We start from the raw sequence: 22,950 nt of genomic DNA on the forward strand, positions 1-22,950 counted from the left end.
GATAGCAAAGACGGGTTTTACGCTAGATTTATACATAATAATGCATTATTAATCTTTAGCAGACAATTATCTATTTAAAAACAGATAATGGTATTTGGTTCTACATACAAAACCTGCAGAAATACTAGCTTTATTTAGTGCACCGCTATATTTTCTTTATTGATGTTTTATTTTAAAAAAATTCTGTAAATTTTTCCACATTTTTTGAACACAACACAACACAGTGGGCAACTGGTAGACTTCCCAAGCACCTTATCACCAGGCTTAACTAGTTTGCTGGGGGAAACCCTGTATATCAACTTTTTAAAATACCAAAAACATTTTAAAAACTCAGCCGTTGCATTTTAAAATCATGTTTGCTTAGAAATGTAAAATTGTCCATGTCTGATATCCAGTTATTAAAGTCAAATTGAGTAATAAGAAGCCACTGCTGCTTAATAGTTGGGTTACATTCTGCTACTATTGTATTTAAATAGCTAAAAATAAACATGAAAAAAGATGTTTTTGAATACGTTTAAAAACATGTTTTAGACATATTTAAACTATTTTACTTCTGTGTGCTATTCTGCTATAAATATGCAAACAGAACATCTATTGTTTGACATCAACACTACATGTATAGTTCAATGTCAACTGGACATATCATTACTGTGGTATCTTGGGGTGAATGTTATGTACCGAACGGTTTCCTTCTCAGATACAAAAGTGGGCGTGGCAGCCAGAGGACTGCAAAGGTTCTTCCGGATGTAGATCTTTTCCGTGGAGGCCGCACAATTCAACGATTTCTCTCTGGTGGCGACTTCGACGGGCTTCCGTTCGCACTGCACAGCTGGAAGACGACACAGTTCCCGACGGTAAGGCGCTTGAAACCTTGCCGACACGTTATCAAAGGTGAATAAGTAGTTAAAAAGGTTCTCTTACAATCCTGCTTCATGCCCAAAGCTATACAGCGCTGTAGTCGGCAGTACTGGCAGCGGTTTCGGTGTAGTTTGTTAATGGCACATTCTCCCGATCCCCTGCAGGTATACACCAGGTTCTTTCTAATGCTACGTTTGAAGAAGCCCTTGCATCCCTCGCAGCTGACGGCTCCATAGTGACGCCCTGAGAGAGAAGGAAATGTTACAGCTTGCTACAAACACACACAACACTGGCTTAAAGTTCAGAAAAATACTGTCAGTAGTTGAGTAAAGTATTATTTCTACCTGACGCCTTGTCCCCACAGACAACACAGTACTCCACCACAGGCTTGACGATAGACTGGTCCGAGCCGTCAGTCACAAACTGACAAGCACAACACGACGGGATGATTTAAGACAATAATCACTGCGGTAGGTTTAGGCTGACTAAACAGACCCATGATTCAGTCATATGATCTTCCAGAGGCTTGTTTATGGAAACAGAATCGGGGACGAAGTCGACATGCTTTGGACCGTTACCTGAATCTGCTGTCCTGCCAGTTCGGGGGCGGCAAAAAGCAGCTGGTTGACCCCGGAGCCGTCCGAAGAGGCGAGGATCACCTTGTTAGGAGAGCCTTCCTGCTTGGCCAGAATCACCTTCCCGCCAGGGGAATAGTCGGCGTTCGCCAAGATGAACTGTTGCTTCCCGGGGGAGGACGGCTCAAGTGCTGTGACAATTTGGATCTTCTGTCCGGTCTGCTGATCAGTTACGATCTATCAGAGGAAATAACATAGAAAGTGTAAGCAGAGTATCTACGTTTTATTTTTGTTTTTTGCAGCTAGAGCACACATTGATATGAATTGTCCAAAGGGCAGAGAGTCCTCTCATTCACCTGGATTCGATGTCCTAAAGCCATGCTGTTGTCTGTTGACACAAGCTGAATCTTGTGAGTCTGTCCATCCATTCCAATACTGCGCACACCTTCATCCGCCGCTCCTCACATCAGTGCCCCATGAGGCATGCACACCTGTACGGCAGAAATCATCACAGTAAGAGACCAGTCATTTTGAAGTCCTATTATTTATTTTGGTAAATAATGACATTCATACAACATATGCAGATTTGTGTTACTGGGGCCCGGGGGAAACAGGCTTTTCAAGGTACAAATATTTTTATAATAACCTGATTAAGACTTCAATTTCCCATGGCTTTAAAATTTTATTGATATGTTATAAAACTGGGTTTATGAGCTATGAGCCATAATCACGGAAATCAGCAAATAACCTTTGCAATAGATAAATACACTTTATTGACATTCTAACTTATTGATGCCCAGCAGCAAGAAACAATAGATCCCGACATAAAGCAGCATGATAAACCAAAACAATGAAAGCACTATCTCAGCGAAAATACATTCTGGTTGCGTTACAATCAGACTTTACCTCCACCTTTATATGTTAGCATCTCATTCTCTCCCCTCTACATGGTACATGCAACACGCTAAAGCATCGATCCGACTTGTATATATGTGATTAAGCGTACACTTGTGTCAGTTCATTCGAAATTGCCTGGGTCGGAAAGTATAAACAACCACTTGGTTTATTATGTTGGATGTCAAGGCGTGTTAGTAATGTGGAGCCTGCGGGAAAGCAACCGAGCTACCGTTAGCCAAAAGCCCGCAAAAACCGCTAAAGAGCTGTATCCGGTGATATCAAATGAGTGGTAAAAACACTATATTTACACATGCCACTGACAGCCGGCTACTTAAAATCTATACGGAAGATAAAGGTATTTCTTTTCCTGTCGGTGAAAGGTCAACATTGAAGGGTTAAAGAACACTAGGGTTCAAGGCCCGAGATGCCAACAGAGATAGTTCCGTTTTCGACAACCGGCCAAAATTCGTTTTGGGAGGCTTTGGATCTTCACCCATATCATCTAAATAACAAGACAACTGACAGGTTGACACCGCTAACTGTTTATATGACGATTTCCTGCAATATGGATGCCTTTATTTAGGAATCTATGGAGCAGCGCTAGCACCGAAGGTAGCAGTAGCTCTGTTAGCTGACGCTGCTAAGCTAACTAGCTGTCACCTTTTATTAACATTACCTTCGCTCAGCGTCTCTTAAAGTCCACCTACTGGTGCATGAGGCTAGTAAAAAAGCATGACTTTGTAGGAGAATAGACATACCAGACCTCAGTGTAGCTCCAGACTATGACAAGCTATGTTAGCTGGTTGTTAGCTAGTAGCTAATGGCAACTTCCTTCCTGCTTCTCCAACAGCTCGATACTCTCTCATGAGTCTCGCGTACTTTAGCAGTAACGAATGTCTCTTACCTTTTGAAAATCCGATATGTAATAAAATGTATTGCTGTCAATGCAATAATATTGGAAGTGTTTTCTGCAGTTGTCGAGAGGGTCAGAGTTCGTGACCTTTTTCATCCATAAAGGTTTGATGCGCATGCGCACTAACGTTGCTGCGGTTTATGTATGACAGCGGCTGCGGTATGTTGACTGTCAGCTCTGCATCGGACTGTCTCCTTTAACTGGCTGTCTATAAATAATGCTGGTGGCTCGGATTTAAGAGTGTGAATTACAATTAAGGTAAAAATGACAACAATCTTGAACTCTATCTAGTTGTGTTTTGCTTAGATTCATTTTTAAATTACTTGCTTGAAATAGATAAATGTAGATTTGAGTTTAAGTTGATCATTTGTGTACATAGTTTTTAAAAGTCTTAGATACTTTTTAGATTCAGTGCTTAAAGTGTTCTTCTATAGGCTGTCTCTCATATTTTGGATCGTTGAGTCCAATTGTTTTTTGTGTTTTTTTTCCCCAGGATTTTTTAACTGCATGTATATTCCAGTAAGTTACTGGATGAACTGAAAGTTTTGTATGGCTTAATGTAATAAACACTGAAACAGTGTAATGCTATACTCTAGAACTTCCTTGTGTTTGTATTGCTGTTGACTCTTTTTAAGCCATCTAATTCACTTCACCTCACTGAAATTTGTTTATTCACTAGAAAAAGGACATCAACATTTTTCTTCTTCAGTTGTTCTCAAAGGAGCCGCAAATCAGCAAGTGTGGGGTCTTAATAGTCCCTTCAGAAATTAAACTAAGTCACTATTAATGCTTTACCATTATAATTTAATTTCCATTTTTTAATTATGAAAAACCCAATGACATTTGTGAGTCGGAAAAAGTCAAAAAGCCTATTAAATGTGGAGTAAAAATAGAGGAGCATTTCATAAAAACAGTCAAATAATGGTAGTAGTGTGATGTTCTGTGTCTGCTTCAGGACTTGGATGATTTTCTGTAATTAAAGGAACCATAAATTTGTGTCCTGCACCAAGAAACTCTAAAGGAAAATGTATATCTGTTCCTTAGTTTACAGATACTTTTAGCCATTATTTCAAAATCCCCTCTGAAAAATTTCCAAAAGACTGGTTTTATAGCTCAAGATGTTGTGGACTGACCTAAAACAGGCTCATGTTCAAAAATCCTCCAACATAACTGAATTTAGCCATTTCTGCAAACAAGAGTGAGTCATAACAATGTACAAAACTACTACCAGATACCGGAAATAAAATGTAAATTACACAAAATTAGGAAAGCTAGTACATATTTTCATAAATATTCAACATGGTACTTTTTCTCTTTTTAATAAATACCAGATGTTTACCCTTGCACAGTGCAGTAAAGTGAAAAGCAGTGATACAAATATTCACAGACGTTTGATTTTATTTGCTTTACAGTCATTTCCTATTTCTCAGTTTACATGCAAAATTTCATATGTACATAGTTTTAAGTGACTTAAGTGCAAAATATGTAAAATAATGTTACTTTTTTACAGTCGGTGTTGAAAATGTGTAGCCTCTTGCACAGTGACAGTGTGATGTCAGGGAACAACAAACAGCCTTTGCACAATTTTTTGGACCCTTTGAAGCTATAACAAAACATAGGTCTAATATTTTTCAGAAATTTGCAGCCATCATTAACAAGTCAAAGTGGTCCGAGACAAGAGCCTGGCATTATTGAATACTCTTAGTACTCAATGAAATACCATAAATCCTATAGGCAAAGAATTTTGCTCATATATAAAAATAACATTTACAGAAATGTAAAAACAATCGAACAAGATAAAAATGGGGGTGGGGGGGTCATTTCAACTAAAATGGTGCTTCCAGAAGACTTTCTTCTTCTTTGTAAAAGCTACGGAGCACTGAGGTAAAATACAAACTCCTCCACTCAGAGATTTACAACACGACTGCCTCTTTGAACGTGTCGATCCATCTATTCATAAAAACAAAAAAGAGAAAATACTGTTGAAATCACAGCTGTCTCAGTGTGATTTCAAACCAAGCTGCATTCATCTTTTCTGCTGCACATACATACCTTTGGGCTGTTTGCACATCGTCTGCCCTGAAAATGTAGTGAAGGGTGTTTTTGTGGTAGAGCTTAAACTGCTGCTTCTGAGAGGAATCCACTTTTAACACGAAGCCCAACAGGGGCAGACTCTCTAAGGCTGCCACATCCTGGAGGTAGAACCAAAACAAAGGTAGATATCAGGCTGGTTCACGAGTCTCTGCATCGGATGAACACGGTGAGACGTGCATACCTCACTAGCGGCGTACGTGTACAGGACTTTGTCTTTAATGACAAACCACAGCCTCTTCCCCTGCTTCTTATTGTGCTTGGACCTCTGCAGATACCCACTCATGGAGGAATTATCCGTGTTTGCGGACACCTAGGACAAAGAAAAGTGTGTTTTTAGGTCTAAATTTAAAAAAGCTCTCATGTTGTGACTGTATAAAAAGCTATATTAGTATCAGTCCTCAAAGGACATGTGAGAAAGTGAATATTTGCAATTGTGTTGTGTGTTTTCTGCAGAGTGCCCTTTAAAAGTATACATACATGTGATTTATCTCCAACTTCCAATGCATTTTGTTGAAATTTATACAAGGCAATTCAAAGCTTAGGGTTTTATTTTGGTGTATCAGAGTACAAAAGGCATGATACAAAATGGATGGCGCATTTTACAGATTTTTATTTGTAAAATAATTTGTGTAGTTTTGCTTCTACTTTGTATTGATCTATCACAAAAGAGTGCAACTTGTGGCTCTAATGTGGTTTGTTAGGCCTTCCACCCAAGCTCTGAATAACCTTGGATAATACTTATATTTCAAGACATAATTTTTTAAGGTATAAATAAAAAAAGACAGGCTAGTTTTAGTAGTTTTTAGTTAATATATGCATCAAATACAGATTGTTCTTTTTGGATAATTCTTGACAGAAATGGACGGAACTGTTAAGTTCCTCAACATTTTCTCTCCTTTGTTGTAAAAGTTTTTTTCTTCTTTGTTCTACAACCTAAAAAGAAAAATTTCACCAAAAAGCAAACAGCTTTTTATATATTTGTATTTATAAAGCTAAAAAGTTAACTTTTCCTTCTTTAGCTTTATAAAATTGATAATAAGTTCGGCCCCTCAGACTATTTAGGCTGCCGAGTTCAGGTATGTCACACGATTTTCATTGCAAGACATAATGAGCATGAAGCATGAATACGTTTGCAAAGCACTGTATGAATAAAGGGTCATTCAAATCAGGACAAAGCATCAGTTACCTCTTTCAGGGCTGCAGGTATCCTCTTATGTTTTCTGTTAAATGCAACCGTTGCCTTGCTTCCAGGCGGCAATGTTGCTGCTGAGGAAATTTCATCTGTTGAACAGAAAGTGCTTTAACTGTGAGAACATGTTTATGAACCTCTGGTGTCTGTTTTAGGGATATACGATACCCTGAGAGTGTAGAAGAATATGCAAGAATGGCAACGTGTTGGTATCAAACAGTGACTAAACATGTTCAGGCTTACTTTTATGCTCAAGAACGTCAAAGCACTGGTCACACACTCGTGCTGACTGCTTCTTTAGATATGCAAGACAGTGTTTATTGGAGGAACAAGCCTGGCAAACCACCTGAGGGGATGAAACCGCAAAAACATTTCAGTCGCATGTTATAAATGCTAATACATAAACCTATATAGTTGTTTTGTTTAAACACTTTGTCAGTTTGGAAGTTTTGGTATGTTAACAGCAATAGTTCCTTTACATATAATAGAAAGATGTCATATCACTCTGTTCGTTAATTATTTGACTGGTTGCACTGGGTTTTATTTTGGAGCGTTAGATGATGGTTAAGAATGCAACACTATTTAGATGTTCATTTGTAAACATCTTTAATGTGTCACTTCCTACCATTTCACACCTCACTTTGTATTAAGTCAAGAATGTATACAAATACTTCTGCAAGGCACCGCACCTCTTCTACTGGATGTATAAAACAGCTGCATAGTTCTTTTGAAAGAGGTAATCTATAGTTTTTATTTGTCAATAAAAAACAATTTCAGAAATCACACTTGTCCTTAAAGAGTAGAAATAAAAAAAGAAAAAGAAAAAAATCCTGCATGTATTTGTCCGCGAACCTTTCCACATGCGCGGCAGTGGTGTCTCCTCCACGTCAGGGTAAAGTCACAAGTGCAGATCATGCACATGGTGGTTCGTGTGTCCGGGATCCAAATGGGGGCTGTGGATCCCAAAGGTGGACCATCAACGCATTCGCCCAAATATTCCTGGATGAAAGCAAAAATGATGCATTGAAGTTCCCACTCACTGCTGAATCATACACGCTAAAGTCTGAGTGTTTAAATCACAGTGACTCAGGCTTTTAGATCACAAAACAGGAAAAGCGTACGCTGAAAAATATTCTTACCTCCTCTGGCTTGTTAGAAGACATAAAGCTAATTTTCTTCTTTGTGTATTCACTGATGGCCGAGGAAATAGTCTTGAGCCATTCATCTCGCTCTGCGGCCGAACTTTAAGAAGAGAAAAGGTAAAACCCTCCACATAAACCCGACAGCGTGATGAATATTACCGTGCCTTTTTCAAACTTACCTTGCGGAGAGAATAAAGGAGCGCTCCACACTTTCTATGTTCAGCTCATTCTGATAGCCCTCTTGACTGGGTTTGCTAACCTGCAATTATCAGCATTGTGAACGGCGTTGGCAGCACGAAGCTCATCGAGATGACATGAATGTGATTACATGAAGGACGTAAGAAAAAGGCGAAGCTCTCACCTTCATCCCAGCCAGAGACAGCATGTTTTTAAGCTTGAACTGGCCATGCTGAACAGGGGTGGTGTACAGCAACACATCGCTAAGCTAAAAGACAGAAAAAAAAAAAAAAGATTCAGAAGTTTTATGATGTAATACAGATGTAGCATAACGGATGTAGCGGTTTCTCGTTCTCTTGTGTCACCACCGGGATTTGCAGCAGAGTTACTTTGGTTTCTCTACAGACTCAGAATAAGAAGAGCGATTCTGTTTTTTTCCTCCCAGCTGACAGATTTATCACGTGGAATCCTATTTTAGGACAATTTGAAGTTTACATAGATAAATTATTGTGGTGCTCCATTTCATAATGTGATCCTGGGTGAATGACTTTTGAAACCTCATGCTTAAACACCGACAATCTTCCTGTTTGGATATGATTTCGGTTTGACGAATCAAAGACTTTGGAGGACTTTTATCTGATTTCATGTAGAAAAATAGGTCTACTGCTTGAGGTTGTTACACATTCCAATATTGAAAGATTACATCATTTATAAAAGAGTTAAATAAATAATAGTGAATTACTGACTTATCACATGGTAATCTAATGTAAAATAGCTCTAATCAACAAGACAGGGAGGAGAGGAATTAAAGGGAAGATTAATTTTAGGCTGAATGTCTGCGTGGTACTTTAAAAAAAAATAGGGTCATTCTTTGTTGTGAGCTTTGATCTGAAGACAGCTTAATTCTGACACATAAGCTCCTTATATTAGACCACAGTGTTACTTAAATCACAAAATGTTCTGCTGCATTTGGGGGAGAAAAAAAAAGCCTTTCTTTCTGGACTGTTGAGATAAGTAGCATATTTGTGCTTGTGTTACTTTTTTTTTTTTAATCCAAAAAACAAGACATATGAAAGAGGTAGCAGTGAACTCTACCAGGAAGAACATCCGGGGCTGCATGACCTTCCTGGACAGCTTCATCAGGACGCCCTCTTTGATGAAGATCTGGAGCATAAACACCAGTGAAGAGATGTTTATTTAATTTAGCTGCTGTGGTCCAACCGTTTTCAGTCATAAAAAGTTATCTGAAGACTAAAACAGATTCCTCAGTGCCTCACCCGTCCCGGCTGGACGATCTCATGGTTGCCGTTCAGACGACACTGGACCTGAACCAGCTTCTGGAAGTTATCCTGGAATGAAAGCAGCAGAAGTTTACAGGCGTTTCATACTTATGTTATCAAAATTCCCCATATACGTCTTGATGCAGCTCTCACCCCATGTTTCATGATGTCGTTGGCATGATTGGCCACCTCTTTCACAAGAGCAAGGGCAGCTGGTTGGATTGAGAAAACATGTTTTTATTTGTGTTTTCAGATGAGACACGTCGATTGCTCTTTATGATCCATTCAATGCAGTTCCCTTCACAATTTGTCAAATAGGTCATTTTTTAAAATACAAAGCAGGACGGACAGGGTTGATAGGAAGATGGTTAAAGCTGACCAAGAGGCGATGCTCAGAGAAAACCTTTTAGAGCCTTTTATCTTTCCTAAACTAAACAAAAAGCCACAAGGAAATGGTTTTGATCAAGTTATATTGATCTAGAAGAGTCCAAACCTAAATCCAATTATGAGTTTGTCTCAGACTTAAAAATATATATCCACTGACATTTTCCTTCCACTTCATGGTTATGGGCCAGCACATAGAATCCCATTAAGAAACATTGCAGTTTGTAGCTGTAATGTCACATAATGGGAAGAAAAAAAATCTGTACAATATGAACACTTTTACAAAGAAGTTAATTTTACATTACGCAATAAAACACGGCTGTGAGTTTACCTTCTGTGTCTTTGTAGTCTTCCGAGTCTACTGACAGATTTTTTAGGTAGTCTGCAAAAGAGGAAAAAAGATTTTAGATTCAGGATCAACAGCGAAGGCGCATGAAGGGAAAACTTGAATTTGCCACTCCGGGTTTCAACTAATCGCCTTTTGGAGACGTTAATTCCAGGAACGTTGTGGAAATACAATCCTGGGCTAAAGGGTCTGCAGGTGCTTATGTAACGTAATTACACAACAGTGATGCCTGGAGCATTTTTCAAATTTTTGGACTTGATCCATTTGACGCACAAAACACTTCGAAAGCTTCTGTTATGTCACTAAATCTGATTTGGGCAGATCCTTGATAATAGGTGGACTGTTGAAGCGGGGTAACTTTTACGTTTTGTACACTAGAGGGCAGAATGGGGTAGAAGATGAGACCTTGAAGGCTGGTTAGACATGGACAGTTTGGTATTCCACAACAGTGATAATATTTTAAGCAAAATGAATTCGCAAAGACCTTGTTACTCAGTAGTTGATGAAGATATTTGTGTTGGACGTACCTGTGAGCAGCAGCTGGTACTGAGGGATTCTCTGAACTGGCTTCAGCAGGTAATGCTTCACAGCCAGGTTGGCACAGCGAGGGCTCGCCTTAATAAAACGAAAAAAAGAGACAGTTTTCAGGGGCAAAATTACGTCCTTCTATTCTGACAAACAATGTAATGCCGCCAACATGGATACACCTCCCCAAACTGGTTTGGCCAGCGGGATTACCTCAAATTCTTTTACCACAGCGCTAAATGCAGAGTTCTTCTTAGTCTGCTCTACCAGTAGGGTCACATTCTTGTCGAACTCGCGGATGTAAGTGGAGTACATCTTTAGATAGGGCCCTTTCTTCAGGAAGATATCAGCCACCTGAGTGCTCTCATCCCTGCGCACGACACAAATCGAATCAACTCGAGTTAATGAGGTGGTTCTTGAAGTTCTGATGTCTGCATATTTCTTTACAATCTCAAAAATTAAAACTAAAAATAATGCTTGAAGATTTTGTTTTCCTGATTAACCCCTGATTTAGTATTTATCCGTTTATCTACAGTGTCTGAGAACTGTGTCACAAATCTGTTGGATCTCTGTCACCTGTAAGCCGGTATACCAGCCCAGGACTATTGGACCAACTCCCACAATTCCTTTGCAGTTCTTGGTTTTGCTTCAGAGGCATCATGGTTTCTAGTTCCTTGACGTTTAGTCATTCCACAATGCCAATCTTATTGGTAGGGAAACTATACGTTGCTTGCTTTTTGGTATTTTTGAGATTGTTTTGCTCAAATGCCCAATCCAAACACACAAACTCTTCAGAGTAAAAAAACAACATGACGTGTTCAAGTATTTTGATGTGTTTGAACTGATCCCTGATAACATAAAAGCTTCATTGTTGAAGAAACACATGCCTATGATGATACCTGAACCACCATTCTTCACAGAGAAATATCCCTTTAAATCAATGTTTGGGGGTCACCTGATGAGGCCCTTATGTCCCAAAAAATAAAACAGTTTCGCTCTCATCAGCTGCACAGTTTCTCTCTCGTCCAGTCAGTGTGTTAGTTTAGAAATCATAACCTCTTAATTTTTTTCAACCACAATGGGTCTTAATGCTAACAACTTGGCTTAATTTTATACGAGTCAATTATTTTCTCCACTTGCGTGTTTAATGCCTTCATCCTCAGACAATGGCCACCAGACTTGGATTTACTTATTCATCATGCAGGGATATAATTGCAATCAATAACACCTGACTGATCTGGTTAAGACAGTTATTGTCCAATTTCACTGACCATGTGTTGGGCAGTAGGAAAACCTATGTAGCAGCAACAAAACTGCTGCTGTAAAGCCTGACTTTTAGTCGAATTCACGGCCTTGCGTGGGTTTGATATTAAAGGGACTCGCACACATTTGTGCATATAAAAATTCATAAATATAAAATAACTTTATACCAGTTGGCAACTCTCTGCTCCAGCTCTTTAAGCAGATCCTGGTTGAGTTCATAGAGCTGAGGGAGATAGTACAGGATCTGATTGAGATGACGTTCCTCAATCACGGGCTTCCCGTTCTGACGAGATGCCTTGTGCACGGCCTCACGGAAGTCCTGTTGGTCAGAGACACGGATAACATCACATTCAGGAAGTCTCACTCACACACACACACACACACACACACACAAGACAGGATTATGCTGAATAAGGCGGTTGTAGTTCTGGTTTGAGTTACTTCAGAGGTTCAGGCATCGGACGTCCTGTAAATCAACATCCCTTGCCTTAAAACTGTGACTCAGCCATACTAAAGGTTTTGATTTAAAAGAAGACCAAAGAGGAAGTCACTGGCTACATCTCAAGCTGATTACACATCAAGAAGTCTTAGATTTCCCAAAACTATGACTCAAGGCTGAAACAAGAGGGTAGGCGAAGCCAGAGGTACCACTCAGCAAATCTTTCAGACGATGTGGCGTCTTAAGTGGTTTATAGGCCAGGTGGCAAATAAAACTGCTTTTTAGTCGAAGTGCCAGGAAAAACAACAACTCCTGTGGTGAACATTTTCTGCTCCAACAGCTGATGCAGAAAAAGTTGGGTCACATGGAAATGTTGTGGCAGCAAATTAGGGAAAGGGGATAAAAAAAAAGGGACGACTCTGCAGAGAGAACAGATAACTGAGAGTAAATAACTCTGTTAAAACTGCATGCAGCCCATAACAGGGCCAACAAATGGCTGCGTTGTTCTTTTTGGTGGATTTTGATTTTTTTTTTTTTTTTTTTTTGTTGCTTGTTCTCCAAACTGAATATGTGACTGTTCTGCATTACTGGACATTCTTCCTCCACAAATATCAGGGATTTAACCACTTCCTGTTCATGTGCGCATGATTCAGCCCAACTATGGTCTCATTTCATGACATTTTGTTTCCTGCATATATCAACTATGAGGCTGAATGTACGTTTTAGAAAATAAGGATGTAAAAAATACAATAAAACAATGGGGGGAGAAGCTATTATGTTTGAGTTTGTTGTTTTTCTGTTCCTAAAAGGTTCAGACTCAACGTGAAGAAAAATACATTTGTATGAAATGAATGATAAATAATTTAAAAGTTTTTATTTAATTAGAAATAAGAAAATTGTCCGCTGTAACATTGTGAGGTTTAGGACTTGCCTCCATTGTCCCTTCCTACATGTAAAACTATTTCTCACCCATTCGCCTGAACCCATGTTATCAGTTTAGATTTCTTTGTATTTCAGTATCCTCATGAACTGTCAAAACTGCTCAAATCTCATGTATAAATTAATTCAATAGAGTATCATTTTCAAAGGAATTTACAAAACATCATATTTCAAATTATTCTGGTCCCGATTTTCATTTGGATCACTTGACTCTTACGACTCTGACAAATGGATGTGCTGATAACTGGCATTAAACTTTAAAAAAAAAAAGATGGTTTCATACATATTAAACTTTCCATAGTTTAGAAGCACTCAGTGGTTTGGGTTTAATTTATTTCCTGGAACATTTACTGAATGTTTCACTTCTCTCTAACAGGTTTTCTAGCTACTGAACTCTGAGATAAAGGCCACCGGTGACAGTAGATATTATATATTAGAGTTGCACGTTCCCCGTAACACAAAACAAACTAAAGCATGGTCAATAAGAAACATCCTGTGGCAGGAAGCTGCATTTTGTGGCTGAAAGAGTCGAGTATGAAACAGTCAAAACTACAAAAAGGCATGAAGGGCATTGGGGCGAAATGACAGCAGTCAAGACGATCTCAAATCATCAGACGGAGCTTCAAGACTTTGGTGTGTCGGATTTTATAAAATGGCCATTGAATTTCTGACCACACGGATTTGTTTCCCCTTCACTTAAAGAAAAAAGAAATCACTATAAAGTGACAAATATATTTGTTACTACAATGTAAGCTCTGTCTACCAGATGGCTTAAAAAGAAAAGTAAAAAGTTATAGTTGTTTAGCTGTTCTTTTGATTGTGGGAGGAAAGCAGAGCACCCAGAGAGAAACCGCACACGCATCAGAGAGAATAATCAAAACTCCATGCAGAGAAACCAGAGGCTTAGTTTCAAACCCAGGACTTTCTTGCTGCATTGCAACAGTCCTGCCAACTCTTCCAATGCGTAGCCCTGGCTGCGGTAGTTAAATCAAAATATGCTTTTCATAGACCTAATAGAGTCAAGGCCTGAAAACCATCAAGAAATGGATGCAATGCATGCTTTTTTTTACATTGTACGCTCTGCTAAGTTGTACATTTTTGAAAGAAGCTCTGCGAGAGTCTTTTTTGTGGGGAGAAAAAAAAACAACAAAAACAAACTTTGTCCAAGTTGTCCATCAGTTCCAAATCGAAAGTGAAGATCTTCCAGACATCCAAGCCTTGCAGTAAGACGGACCATCGCCACTTGCGCATGTCAAAGTGACCTCAGTGGCTTTCCGTTTCCAAATGTGTCTCTAAGACAAAGGGAGCCCAAAGCCTGGGAGGGTGCAGCTGGTCACCAATACAAACAATAACAAAGACAATGACATGTGCTGAACTCAAACACACACATTGTCCTTGGCCTAAGTGGACCCTGATGTAAATATTTAGTCAAAACATATGGTTCTAGATGCAGCTAGCAGCTTTATTTAGCTTAATCATCAAGTCACATTTTAGATTTTTATTGAACATTAAACCTGTCTGTGCCAATTCTTGGTGTTGCAAGTTTCACTGAAAGCTTTTCTTAATAATTAAATAAATAGTTTTCGTTTCGTTTAAACAAAACAGGGCAAGAGCTAAGACGCGAGGCATTGTTGTTGTCGGTCAACATATACAAAATACCTGCATTCTTTAATGTGTGTTGTCACTTGTAACAAACACCTCACAGGAAATGTTGTAGAGGAAACTCATAATCATTTGTCTGTGCCTTTGATTAAAGATTAAATTCCTCAGAGGAAAGAAGAGGTTTGCGAGTCTAAATAACGCATTTTTTCCATCTGAGTTTACTGAGAGTCTGGGGAACACTGAGAGGAATGTGAAAAAAACAAAACTGAGGGCGGTTATGCTGCTCAGGGAGTGCCCCCATTTCTTTCGCTAATGAAACGCATCTGGAGACGCTGAGCTCAGGCAGCTTTGAGGCGCTCGCTCTGACAAGACTCTGCTATTGTCACAACAAAAACAAAGGTGGTTCTAGGTGGACAAAAAGGCCATTTTGGTCGGACGTGTGGCTACTTACAACATGGAGCAGCTTCAGGACGTCAACAAACCTGCGAGAAACAGGAAAGGAGAAAAAGCAAATGAGGCTACAGTCGGCGAGTGAGGAGCTCATTGTTTTAAAACTAAAGTATTAGAAATAACCTCAGGCAAGTATTTCCCTGTAAAGACTGAGTTAAATGAAATGATGTCTGTTGGTTCAAAACAGGTTAACATTATACATCACATGCATATTTATGAAGTGAAACAGGTTCACACCTGTTTCATAGAAAATGTTTGTGAAATAAAATGATCTCCTATGGATATTATTTGAAATTTGTGTTAAGTATCTGCATTTTGTTTCCATTTAGTCATTTCTATTTAAAATATACCAATCCAGAGGAAGACGTTTATCTCAGAACTAGACTAAAAATAAAACCAAAGCTATTAACCAAGGTTGATACAAACTCTGCAAGTTCCATACAAATGCTTTAATTGCCTTTTCAAACTTTGTCCCATTACAGCCACTAATGATGATGCATTTTACTTGCATAGATAGGCAAGTAAAATGCCTATCTATGCATAGGCATAGATAAGCCTATGCGTAGGCCTATCTATGTTTGTTTACCTTCCAGTTAAACTCGTTAACTGGAAGGTAAAATTAAACAGGTTTTCAAATCTGTCAACAAGTAAAAATCTTAAAAGTGTGGCTGGCTTATGCACTAAAGCAGGTTGTCTCTTGCCATGTGTCCCAGCTTTGCACATCTAGATACTGAAGGTGTGGAGCTTTCTGCATTACAAAAAAGATCAGCTCAGTCAGAACAGATAGAGAATGTCTGTCAACATCAATTTTCAAGTTTTGCCACAGATTCTTGGCAAAACCTGTTATACGGAGTGTTCAATTTTCAGCCCCACATAGAGCTGTAGGCAAAACAGCTCTGAACTAATGAGAGCATAACCTGCTCTCATTTGTCTTTCTACACAAGTCCATTAGTTTCTCATCTCCCTTCACTGCTCCGTCTGGCATTTCTCCCATTGAGCTCAATTTCTCAGAATGAATTTCATCTGGGCCAATCAGTCCTGAATGAAATTCAGAAGGAGGAGTCGTGAAAGATGTCGATTTTCTGCGCCGTTTTAGAATTGCAGCCTGTTTATGGTTTAGTTTGTTCATGTCAGCAAAGGAAGTGAACGAAGCCATTCAGCCTCTCTCTTTTCCAACAAAGGTTTTCTTCTTGACAGTTTTTCATGAAGGCCAGGTTTGTAGAGTGCAGAGCTAATTGTTGTCCTGTCTCCTGCTCCAGAATTAGCATGGAGATTTTGTCTGTCAGCTGCTCTGATTTCTGGTTTCCTTGCTTGACCTGCCAGTTTAGGTAGACATCCATGCCTTTATTCCTTTGCCATCGTGATGCTGTTTGTTCACTAATGTTCTCTAATAAACCTTTAAGGCCTTCACAAAGCATCTGGATACCAATTAGGTGACCCATGAAAGAGAATTGGTTGCACCATATTTTAATTTGGATGGAATGAGAGTAAAAGATGCTGACTACAAATGCAATCTAAAAAAAGCTAACTTGGAAGTCATGTATTATTATGCATTGATAGTTGACACTTTGCACCTATCAATGCTACTTTGCATTAGTCTGTGACAGAATATAAGCTTGTGGTTGTAATGTGACAAAACATTGAAGAGTCCAAAGGAGTTGGATGCTTTTCCAAGGCACCACATAACCTAGACAGCAGTGAGAGAGATTAAAAACATTTAACTCACACACTCTCGGAGGTCATGATCTCGGTAGCGATGTGTTGTATCTTACTTTTCGTCTGTTCACTCTGCACCTGTAAAAGATGCAGAACCAGAGTTTCACTCAGCACATTAACATTTCTGCGTTACAGACAGTGAGCACATTGAAGCAGATCTTCCATTTCAGTGCTGAAGTGAACAATGAGAAGAAGAAAGGAAGGGCAAATGCTGTGTGCCGATTCTCGCTGCACAAACCTACCGACGTCGGAAACTCACCGTACTCTGCGCTGGATCATCTTCATCCTCCTCATCGGAGGTGTTGACTGCGATGTCATCGTCGGAGAAAGTGTCACTAATAAACGCTGCCTCCTCATCAGCAGAGTTTCTGTTCAGATTGCAAACATGAAAATGTTAATAGAGAATTAGCAAACTCTGTTTATAACACAAATATATTCTGACATGCGGTTAGCAAACAGGAAAGCAAGCTGGCTTAAAATAGTGACTGCGTGAGATAAGAGGGGGTTTAAATTTGAAACGCTTGCTTCAGCACATTATCTGATGACTCGTCCCCTTCAAAGAAAGCTTATTCTCTCTCCCTATATATATATATGTATATATATATACATATATATATATCATGCTCAAACTGAAAAGGAAGTTTTACAAACAAAAAACAAAAACAAAGTTAGCATGCAAGAAAAAAAACCCCTCTGAAATACAAATAATCACTTCTGTCACGCCCCGCTAATGCCAGACNAGCTGCTTGTATATTGCTTGTTGCAAACCCAACAGGTGGCTTGAAAACATGAACCAGGCATAAATTACAAACCATGAGCTTGTAGCTTACTGTGCTCAAAAGATTACAGTGGAAAAAAATTGCTTTCAAGATGCTTCTAAAATTCCACTATTCCCTCAGGGAGCGCTGCAGCTGAAACAGCGGCACCACCCTTAAAACAACTGCACAGAAACACTACAGCATTCAGAGCGTTTGGGTCATCAGAGCCGTCGCTCTTACCTATGAACCATTCTTTGAGGTCTGCTAAAAGTACTTTTAGCATGCATCTGTTGCTCAGTTTGAACTACAATGATGAGGGAGGCATGTTTGGCAGAACAAAGCAGAAACCTGACAGGCTTTTTACTGTCTTCATTCTTCCTATTTGTGTGCACACATGTATTCATAGCAATACTAGTGCAACATGTAGACAAAGAGAACAAAAACACAGAGACACTGTTGTCGTCTGAACAGTATCTCTGAAAATTTGGTATTTTCTGTCTATTAGGGGACATAGTCCTTAATAATCCCTGTGGAATACCTGTAGAGTCCTTTCCTCTTCTTGTTATTTTTCTATATGATTCCTTGAGGATCATCGCTTTTTAATAATTCAGTTTGATCCACATTTCTTCAACAATAGCTGTGCTTACCAAAAAAACATTTGCGATATACAAATATAAGTTCCCATTTTACAGCCAAGGCTTCTTGCACAGTTATGGAGTTGGACATTTATGTTGTAATTATATCTAGTTTAGATTACTGCAGCTCTTTGTACATTTGCTCTTGATTGGTCATCATTAATGTTTTTGTAAGCCATATGAAAGAGTCAGGTTCTGCCAGTAACCAAGTATTTTGTAGGTGAACTAACAGTGACATCATGCAGCACACACTGATGAAGAGAACTGAAACTAAGTTTACCTGTGGTATTCTGTTGGTGTCTGATCCTGTTCTGAGTTTTTCACAAGAGAGAAATATGGGTCCTGTGTCTCATAAATCCCCTCATCGTCATGAGGAGATCTCGGCCAGCCTTCTGTGTGGAAACCTGGATCAGAGCGAGCCTGTCCCACATTTACATTCTCATATTGTAGAACATTGTCATATAGAGGAATGGTCTCATAGACGGGAGACTCCTTGGGTTCAGGGTAAAGCTCATCTCCGTCAACACTCTGTTCAACGTCGGTTTGTGAGTGATGGAAATTGTTATCGGTGCCAACAAATACTGGGAAGTTCTGCTGTACAAAACGATCCCTGTGAGGTTCTGGTATGGAATCATTCGCCGTGGATTCATTAGTCCGGTCTGGTTTTGCCGGCGTCTTTGGTGGTGTCTTCTTGACGAGCTTCAGTTCTAGCATTTTCTTGAAGGAATTTCCCCTCTGTGCTTCAGAGCGACTGTGGTCAGCAGAAGAAAAGGATTTGGCTTTCTTTTTGGCGGTGCTACTACGAGAAGGCTTATTGTTTCCAGCCATTGCATGTTTTTTGCTTTGTTTTTCATCAGGAGTTAAAGGCAGTTCCCGTCTCATCAATTCCTTCGATACTCCATCTGGTATAGTACTGGCTTGCCTTGCCTCAAAGTCTTCTAACTTATTCACACCTTTACCCTCCAATATTTCCTTCTTCTGAATGAGTCCCAAAGAGCTGTTGTTTCTACGATGCTTCCTTGCCGTTTTGTTTTCCATGCTTTTGTCCTCTGCTGAAAAAATGGTGGTTGGAAGGTCTTCGAGTTCAGGTTGTTTAAGCAATGTGTGAAAAGGCATACGGTTACTTTCTCCCTGATCATCCACAACTTTCTTCTGCATCTCATCAACCTCACCATCAACACATAACTCTATCTCATGGATGCCGCTGCTCCTACTTGAATCTTCAACCCGCATGTCCTTAGACGGAGTCTGCACAGAAGGGGAAGGTGTGTTCGAATGGTTAGACAGCAAAGGCTTTTTCCTGAAAGGAGGGACTGGAGGTGGACAGGCTCGCCTTGCAGACAGAAACACTGGTGGCCTGTTTTCATTGCCGGGTTTGCTGACGGATAAGGATGAGCATCCTTTTCCGTCTGTTGATACCTCTACCTCTTTGACACTTGCTTCCCTCTTTTCCTGGACAGCAGTTTCATCCCTGTCCTTCTCCACCTTTTCCTGATGGGCAGGGACACCTCTCCTGGGTTTCCGTGGAACAGGGACAGGGTGAGGCTTCCTAAGGACTGGTGGGGGACGTTTGGGTTGTAACGCACTGGTTTGCTCTTTGCCAAGGCTACCAGCCTTTTGTCCTGTTCCATGTACGTCTGGACTTATTGCACTGGTCTCTATACCTTCACTTGATGATCTGGGAGATGGCCCAACACCGTTTTCAGTACTGAGATTGTAAGAGTCAGAGTTGTGGTTTTGGTTCCTGGTGATTTTATCGTCATTAATGATGTGACCATTGCTTGATAAATTGTTCATCACTTGGGACTTGGTGTTGTTTGTTTTCCCTCGGTTGTTTTCTTGAAACCCCCGAGGTATAGGAACAGTCTTTTGCTTTTCTTCTGTCTTGCCTACATGTGATGATTTGAAGTCTTTTTCCCCCTGCTCAAGCTTCTTGTTCTTGATGCATGCGCAGCTTTTTTGGTTGCACAGGCAAATGGGAATAATATAATCCCAGTCTGGCTTCTTACTATGTGAAATTCCATTGTGAGAGTTAAGAGTAGCGACTCTTTGATGGGTTTCTAAAGCAGGTTTTTGTTGCACGCTCTTCCAAATCGGGGGCTTGGATTCTGTAGGAGAGAGAAGTTTAGCCAGGCAGGGTTTGGGGGGAAGCGCTGGTTTAACCTTTCTTGGAGGGCCAGGGGACAGAGGCGAGAGGCCATCTCTTCTGGGGACTAGAGGAAACAAGACTGGCCTCTGGTTGGGAATGAACTTTGGCTTGGGGGCTACAGGTGGCCTTTCCATGCCTGAGGACAGAAAAGTAGACAGGGAGCTTAAATGACAACACCAGACAATAATCTCATAACTGGAAAGAAGTATGCAAATAAGTTAAGAGAAAGATATTGCAGACAAATTAGCATGTGGCTAAATCAATGTTCAACTCATAGCCAAAAGTGTTAGAAGAGTAAAGCCAATGTCTTTAGCGTTATTTTGGACATTAATAAAAGTACAAGAAGATTATTTTGAAGTATTTCTATCTGTATCTGATGCACAACTCTGAATATAGCGTAATTTGTAACGGAATAGCACATTTTTAGATAAGGAAAAATATTTGAACGCGTGACAGACAGGTGTTGCCCAGATGTCTCACATTAATACTAAATGCTCAGATAAGAAGTGATAAATGTCTTTTCTCAGTTGCGGTTTGCCTGTGGAGACTTTTTAGCTGAAGATGTAACAGCATAACAAGAAGCGAGCAGTCTGTGGGTGGAAAAAAAAACATCAAGAAAACTGAGTCAGTGCATTGACATTACCAGTGAACCAATTGAAATGCTCTGAAGAACAAAGGAACCACGGGGTTACTAAGTCAGAGATAATAGCAGCTGATGGCAGACATACTGTGTGAGGAAAAAAATAATTAGAACAACTTTTGGAGGCAGCAACAACCTCCGTATGGGGGGAGCCATAATGTGCTGTACTGTTCCAAGAGGAGTTATATACATACAGTGCGGCCCTCCCAGCATGTTCTGGGTCTTTTTTTTGAGAAAAGCCTCCAAAGAGCAGGGCAGAGGAAACATCCCATCAGTTGCAAACCTTCCCCATCGTCCGATGATGTAGCTCAAAGTTAAGGAGGGGCATTTCCTCACCTAAAAATTTTATATTTTGGTGTTCTGTTACAAATAATGTCTTCTTAGCTGTGTATCAGATAAAATATAAGTACCAGATAATATCAGTCGAAATGTTGCACTATCAAACCCTTGTTTGGCAAAAAATACATATATATATATATATATATATATATATAGGCCTCACTGCTCATTCTGTAAATCTACTAATCCCAACTACTAAAGAACTTAATATACAACCACCTGAAGGGGCTCCAATGAAAGGAGTTTAAATATCACATGGTTTTCTTTAGCCACCCCACTCTCCACAACACAGTAATCCCACTAATGGCTCATGTCAACAGGCAAAGGAGGAGGAGTGGAAATGGGAGATGAAGGAGCTGGAGGCAAGCTGCAGAGGAAGGGGTGCAGGGAGTGTCAAAACAAACTTGCACATCTGGCTGAACTAGTGTCCCAGAATCATCTGTGCATGGCAGAAAAACATTCTGCCATGTTGACAGAAAGGGATGTAGCTCTCACAGACTTCCTTGTTTACAATGGCACATTGAGAACACCTGAATTAGAATAAATCATTCAGGAATTAAAAAAACTACATGTGCGTATTTGATAGTTTCATTCCAACAGTCTGTTAAATTAGAGAGATAATCTATACTTTAAAAGGTTGTTTAGCGGGATTGTTTTTTAAAAATCTTAATTTGCAAGTCCTCGCGACCCCCACAAGGATAAGCGTGTAAAATAACAGGTGGCTAATTTCTAACTATAGTTAAGAAAACACAGATTAAAAACAGAGGCGGGGAAAGCACTAAAACCTTTACTCTAATTTCTCAGCTGTATAATATTGATACAATTAAGCTGAGCAGTTAATCTTTTCGGGTTGTACTGGTTCAGTTGAAACAGCTGTCACAATCAAAGCGTTACCAAAAAAAAAAAAAAAAAGTCAGTCACTTACCTGAGTTCAACCTCTCCTCATTCACTTCGCCTTTAAAATGAAAACTGGAGCCCAAAGCAAATCCTTCATGTCCGGAGACGCTCCGCGTTCGGCTCAGCGGAGGTTATCCGAGTCAAACGCTGACATTTTTATCTGTCTCTGGATCGAACAGGTCTCGTAATATTTCGACAAGGCAGAATGGACCCGCTCCTGTCACCTGAGACGCGTTAGTGAACTTCCTTTTTGTTTCCCTCCACCACCAGGGGGCGACAGAGGGCTCATAATTCAGCAACAACCAAAACGAAAAGTGACTTTGGAGGGAAACTGAGCTGCGTAAAGAAATCAAGAAAGTAAAAGAAATGAAAATAAATAAATTAATTAATTAATTAAAAAAAATAAAATTATATATATATATATATATATATATATATATATATATATATATATATATATATATATATATAACATAACATTATTTTCCCCTTTATGTAACCTACAGGCTCTTCCTTGTCGTATTATAGTTTATTAAAATGACTTTCATATAGCGCATTGTTTCATTGTAAACTTCCAGCCTCATATCTTTCCACATAGATCATCAGTTCTAATATTAACAGTATGACTAAGGAGCCACAGATATGACTGGAATCAGACTGGCAGGGATCGCCTTCATTTTACGTTCTACGTGAGATGCGGGAAGTAGAAAGTGTTTAAACTTCTCTTCCTGTCAGAGCTGTCG

General features: G+C 39.6%; 2 protein-coding genes across 4 annotated transcripts; both read right to left on the reverse strand.

Moving 5' to 3' along the window:
• Positions 1-178: 178 nt before the first annotated feature.
• Positions 179-3,768, reverse strand: LOC106946071 (nuclear receptor subfamily 2 group C member 1-B). 3 transcript variants are annotated; one of them, XM_015030185.1, is made up of 6 exons: positions 3,235-3,768; positions 1,790-1,924; positions 1,437-1,670; positions 1,203-1,281; positions 922-1,101; positions 179-829 (listed from the first exon to the last, which is right to left on the reverse strand). In XM_015030185.1, the coding sequence occupies exons 2-6, from the start codon at positions 1,859-1,861 to the stop codon at positions 630-632; spliced, it is 765 nt and encodes a 254-aa protein (XP_014885671.1). In that variant the 5' UTR covers positions 1,862-1,924; positions 3,235-3,768; the 3' UTR covers positions 179-629. The 3 variants fall into 3 exon arrangements, with proteins under 3 accessions (XP_014885671.1, XP_014885672.1, XP_014885673.1); XM_015030186.1 differs by lacking the exon at positions 3,235-3,768 and adding an exon at positions 3,089-3,221; XM_015030187.1 differs by lacking the exon at positions 3,235-3,768 and adding an exon at positions 3,007-3,091.
• An 855-nt stretch (positions 3,769-4,623) lies between these two features.
• LOC106946072 (FYVE, RhoGEF and PH domain-containing protein 6-like) lies at positions 4,624-22,493 on the reverse strand. Its single transcript, XM_015030188.1, has 21 exons — positions 22,236-22,493; positions 18,463-20,467; positions 17,049-17,157; positions 16,800-16,867; positions 15,075-15,105; positions 11,811-11,962; positions 10,594-10,750; positions 10,383-10,470; positions 9,841-9,891; positions 9,279-9,337; positions 9,123-9,194; positions 8,941-9,009; positions 8,030-8,113; positions 7,848-7,927; positions 7,666-7,768; positions 7,379-7,525; positions 6,770-6,872; positions 6,524-6,618; positions 5,519-5,647; positions 5,296-5,435; positions 4,624-5,193 (listed from the first exon to the last, which is right to left on the reverse strand). The coding sequence occupies exons 2-21, from the start codon at positions 20,463-20,465 to the stop codon at positions 5,157-5,159; spliced, it is 3,777 nt and encodes a 1,258-aa protein (XP_014885674.1). The 5' UTR covers positions 20,466-20,467; positions 22,236-22,493; the 3' UTR covers positions 4,624-5,156.
• Positions 22,494-22,950: the final 457 nt, after the last annotated feature.

Source organism: Poecilia latipinna, unplaced genomic scaffold, assembly GCF_001443285.1.
Source record: "Poecilia latipinna isolate Pla-1442-1.1 unplaced genomic scaffold, P_latipinna-1.0 Scaffold175, whole genome shotgun sequence".
In the NCBI taxonomy this organism is placed as follows: Eukaryota; Metazoa; Chordata; class Actinopteri; order Cyprinodontiformes; family Poeciliidae; genus Poecilia; species Poecilia latipinna.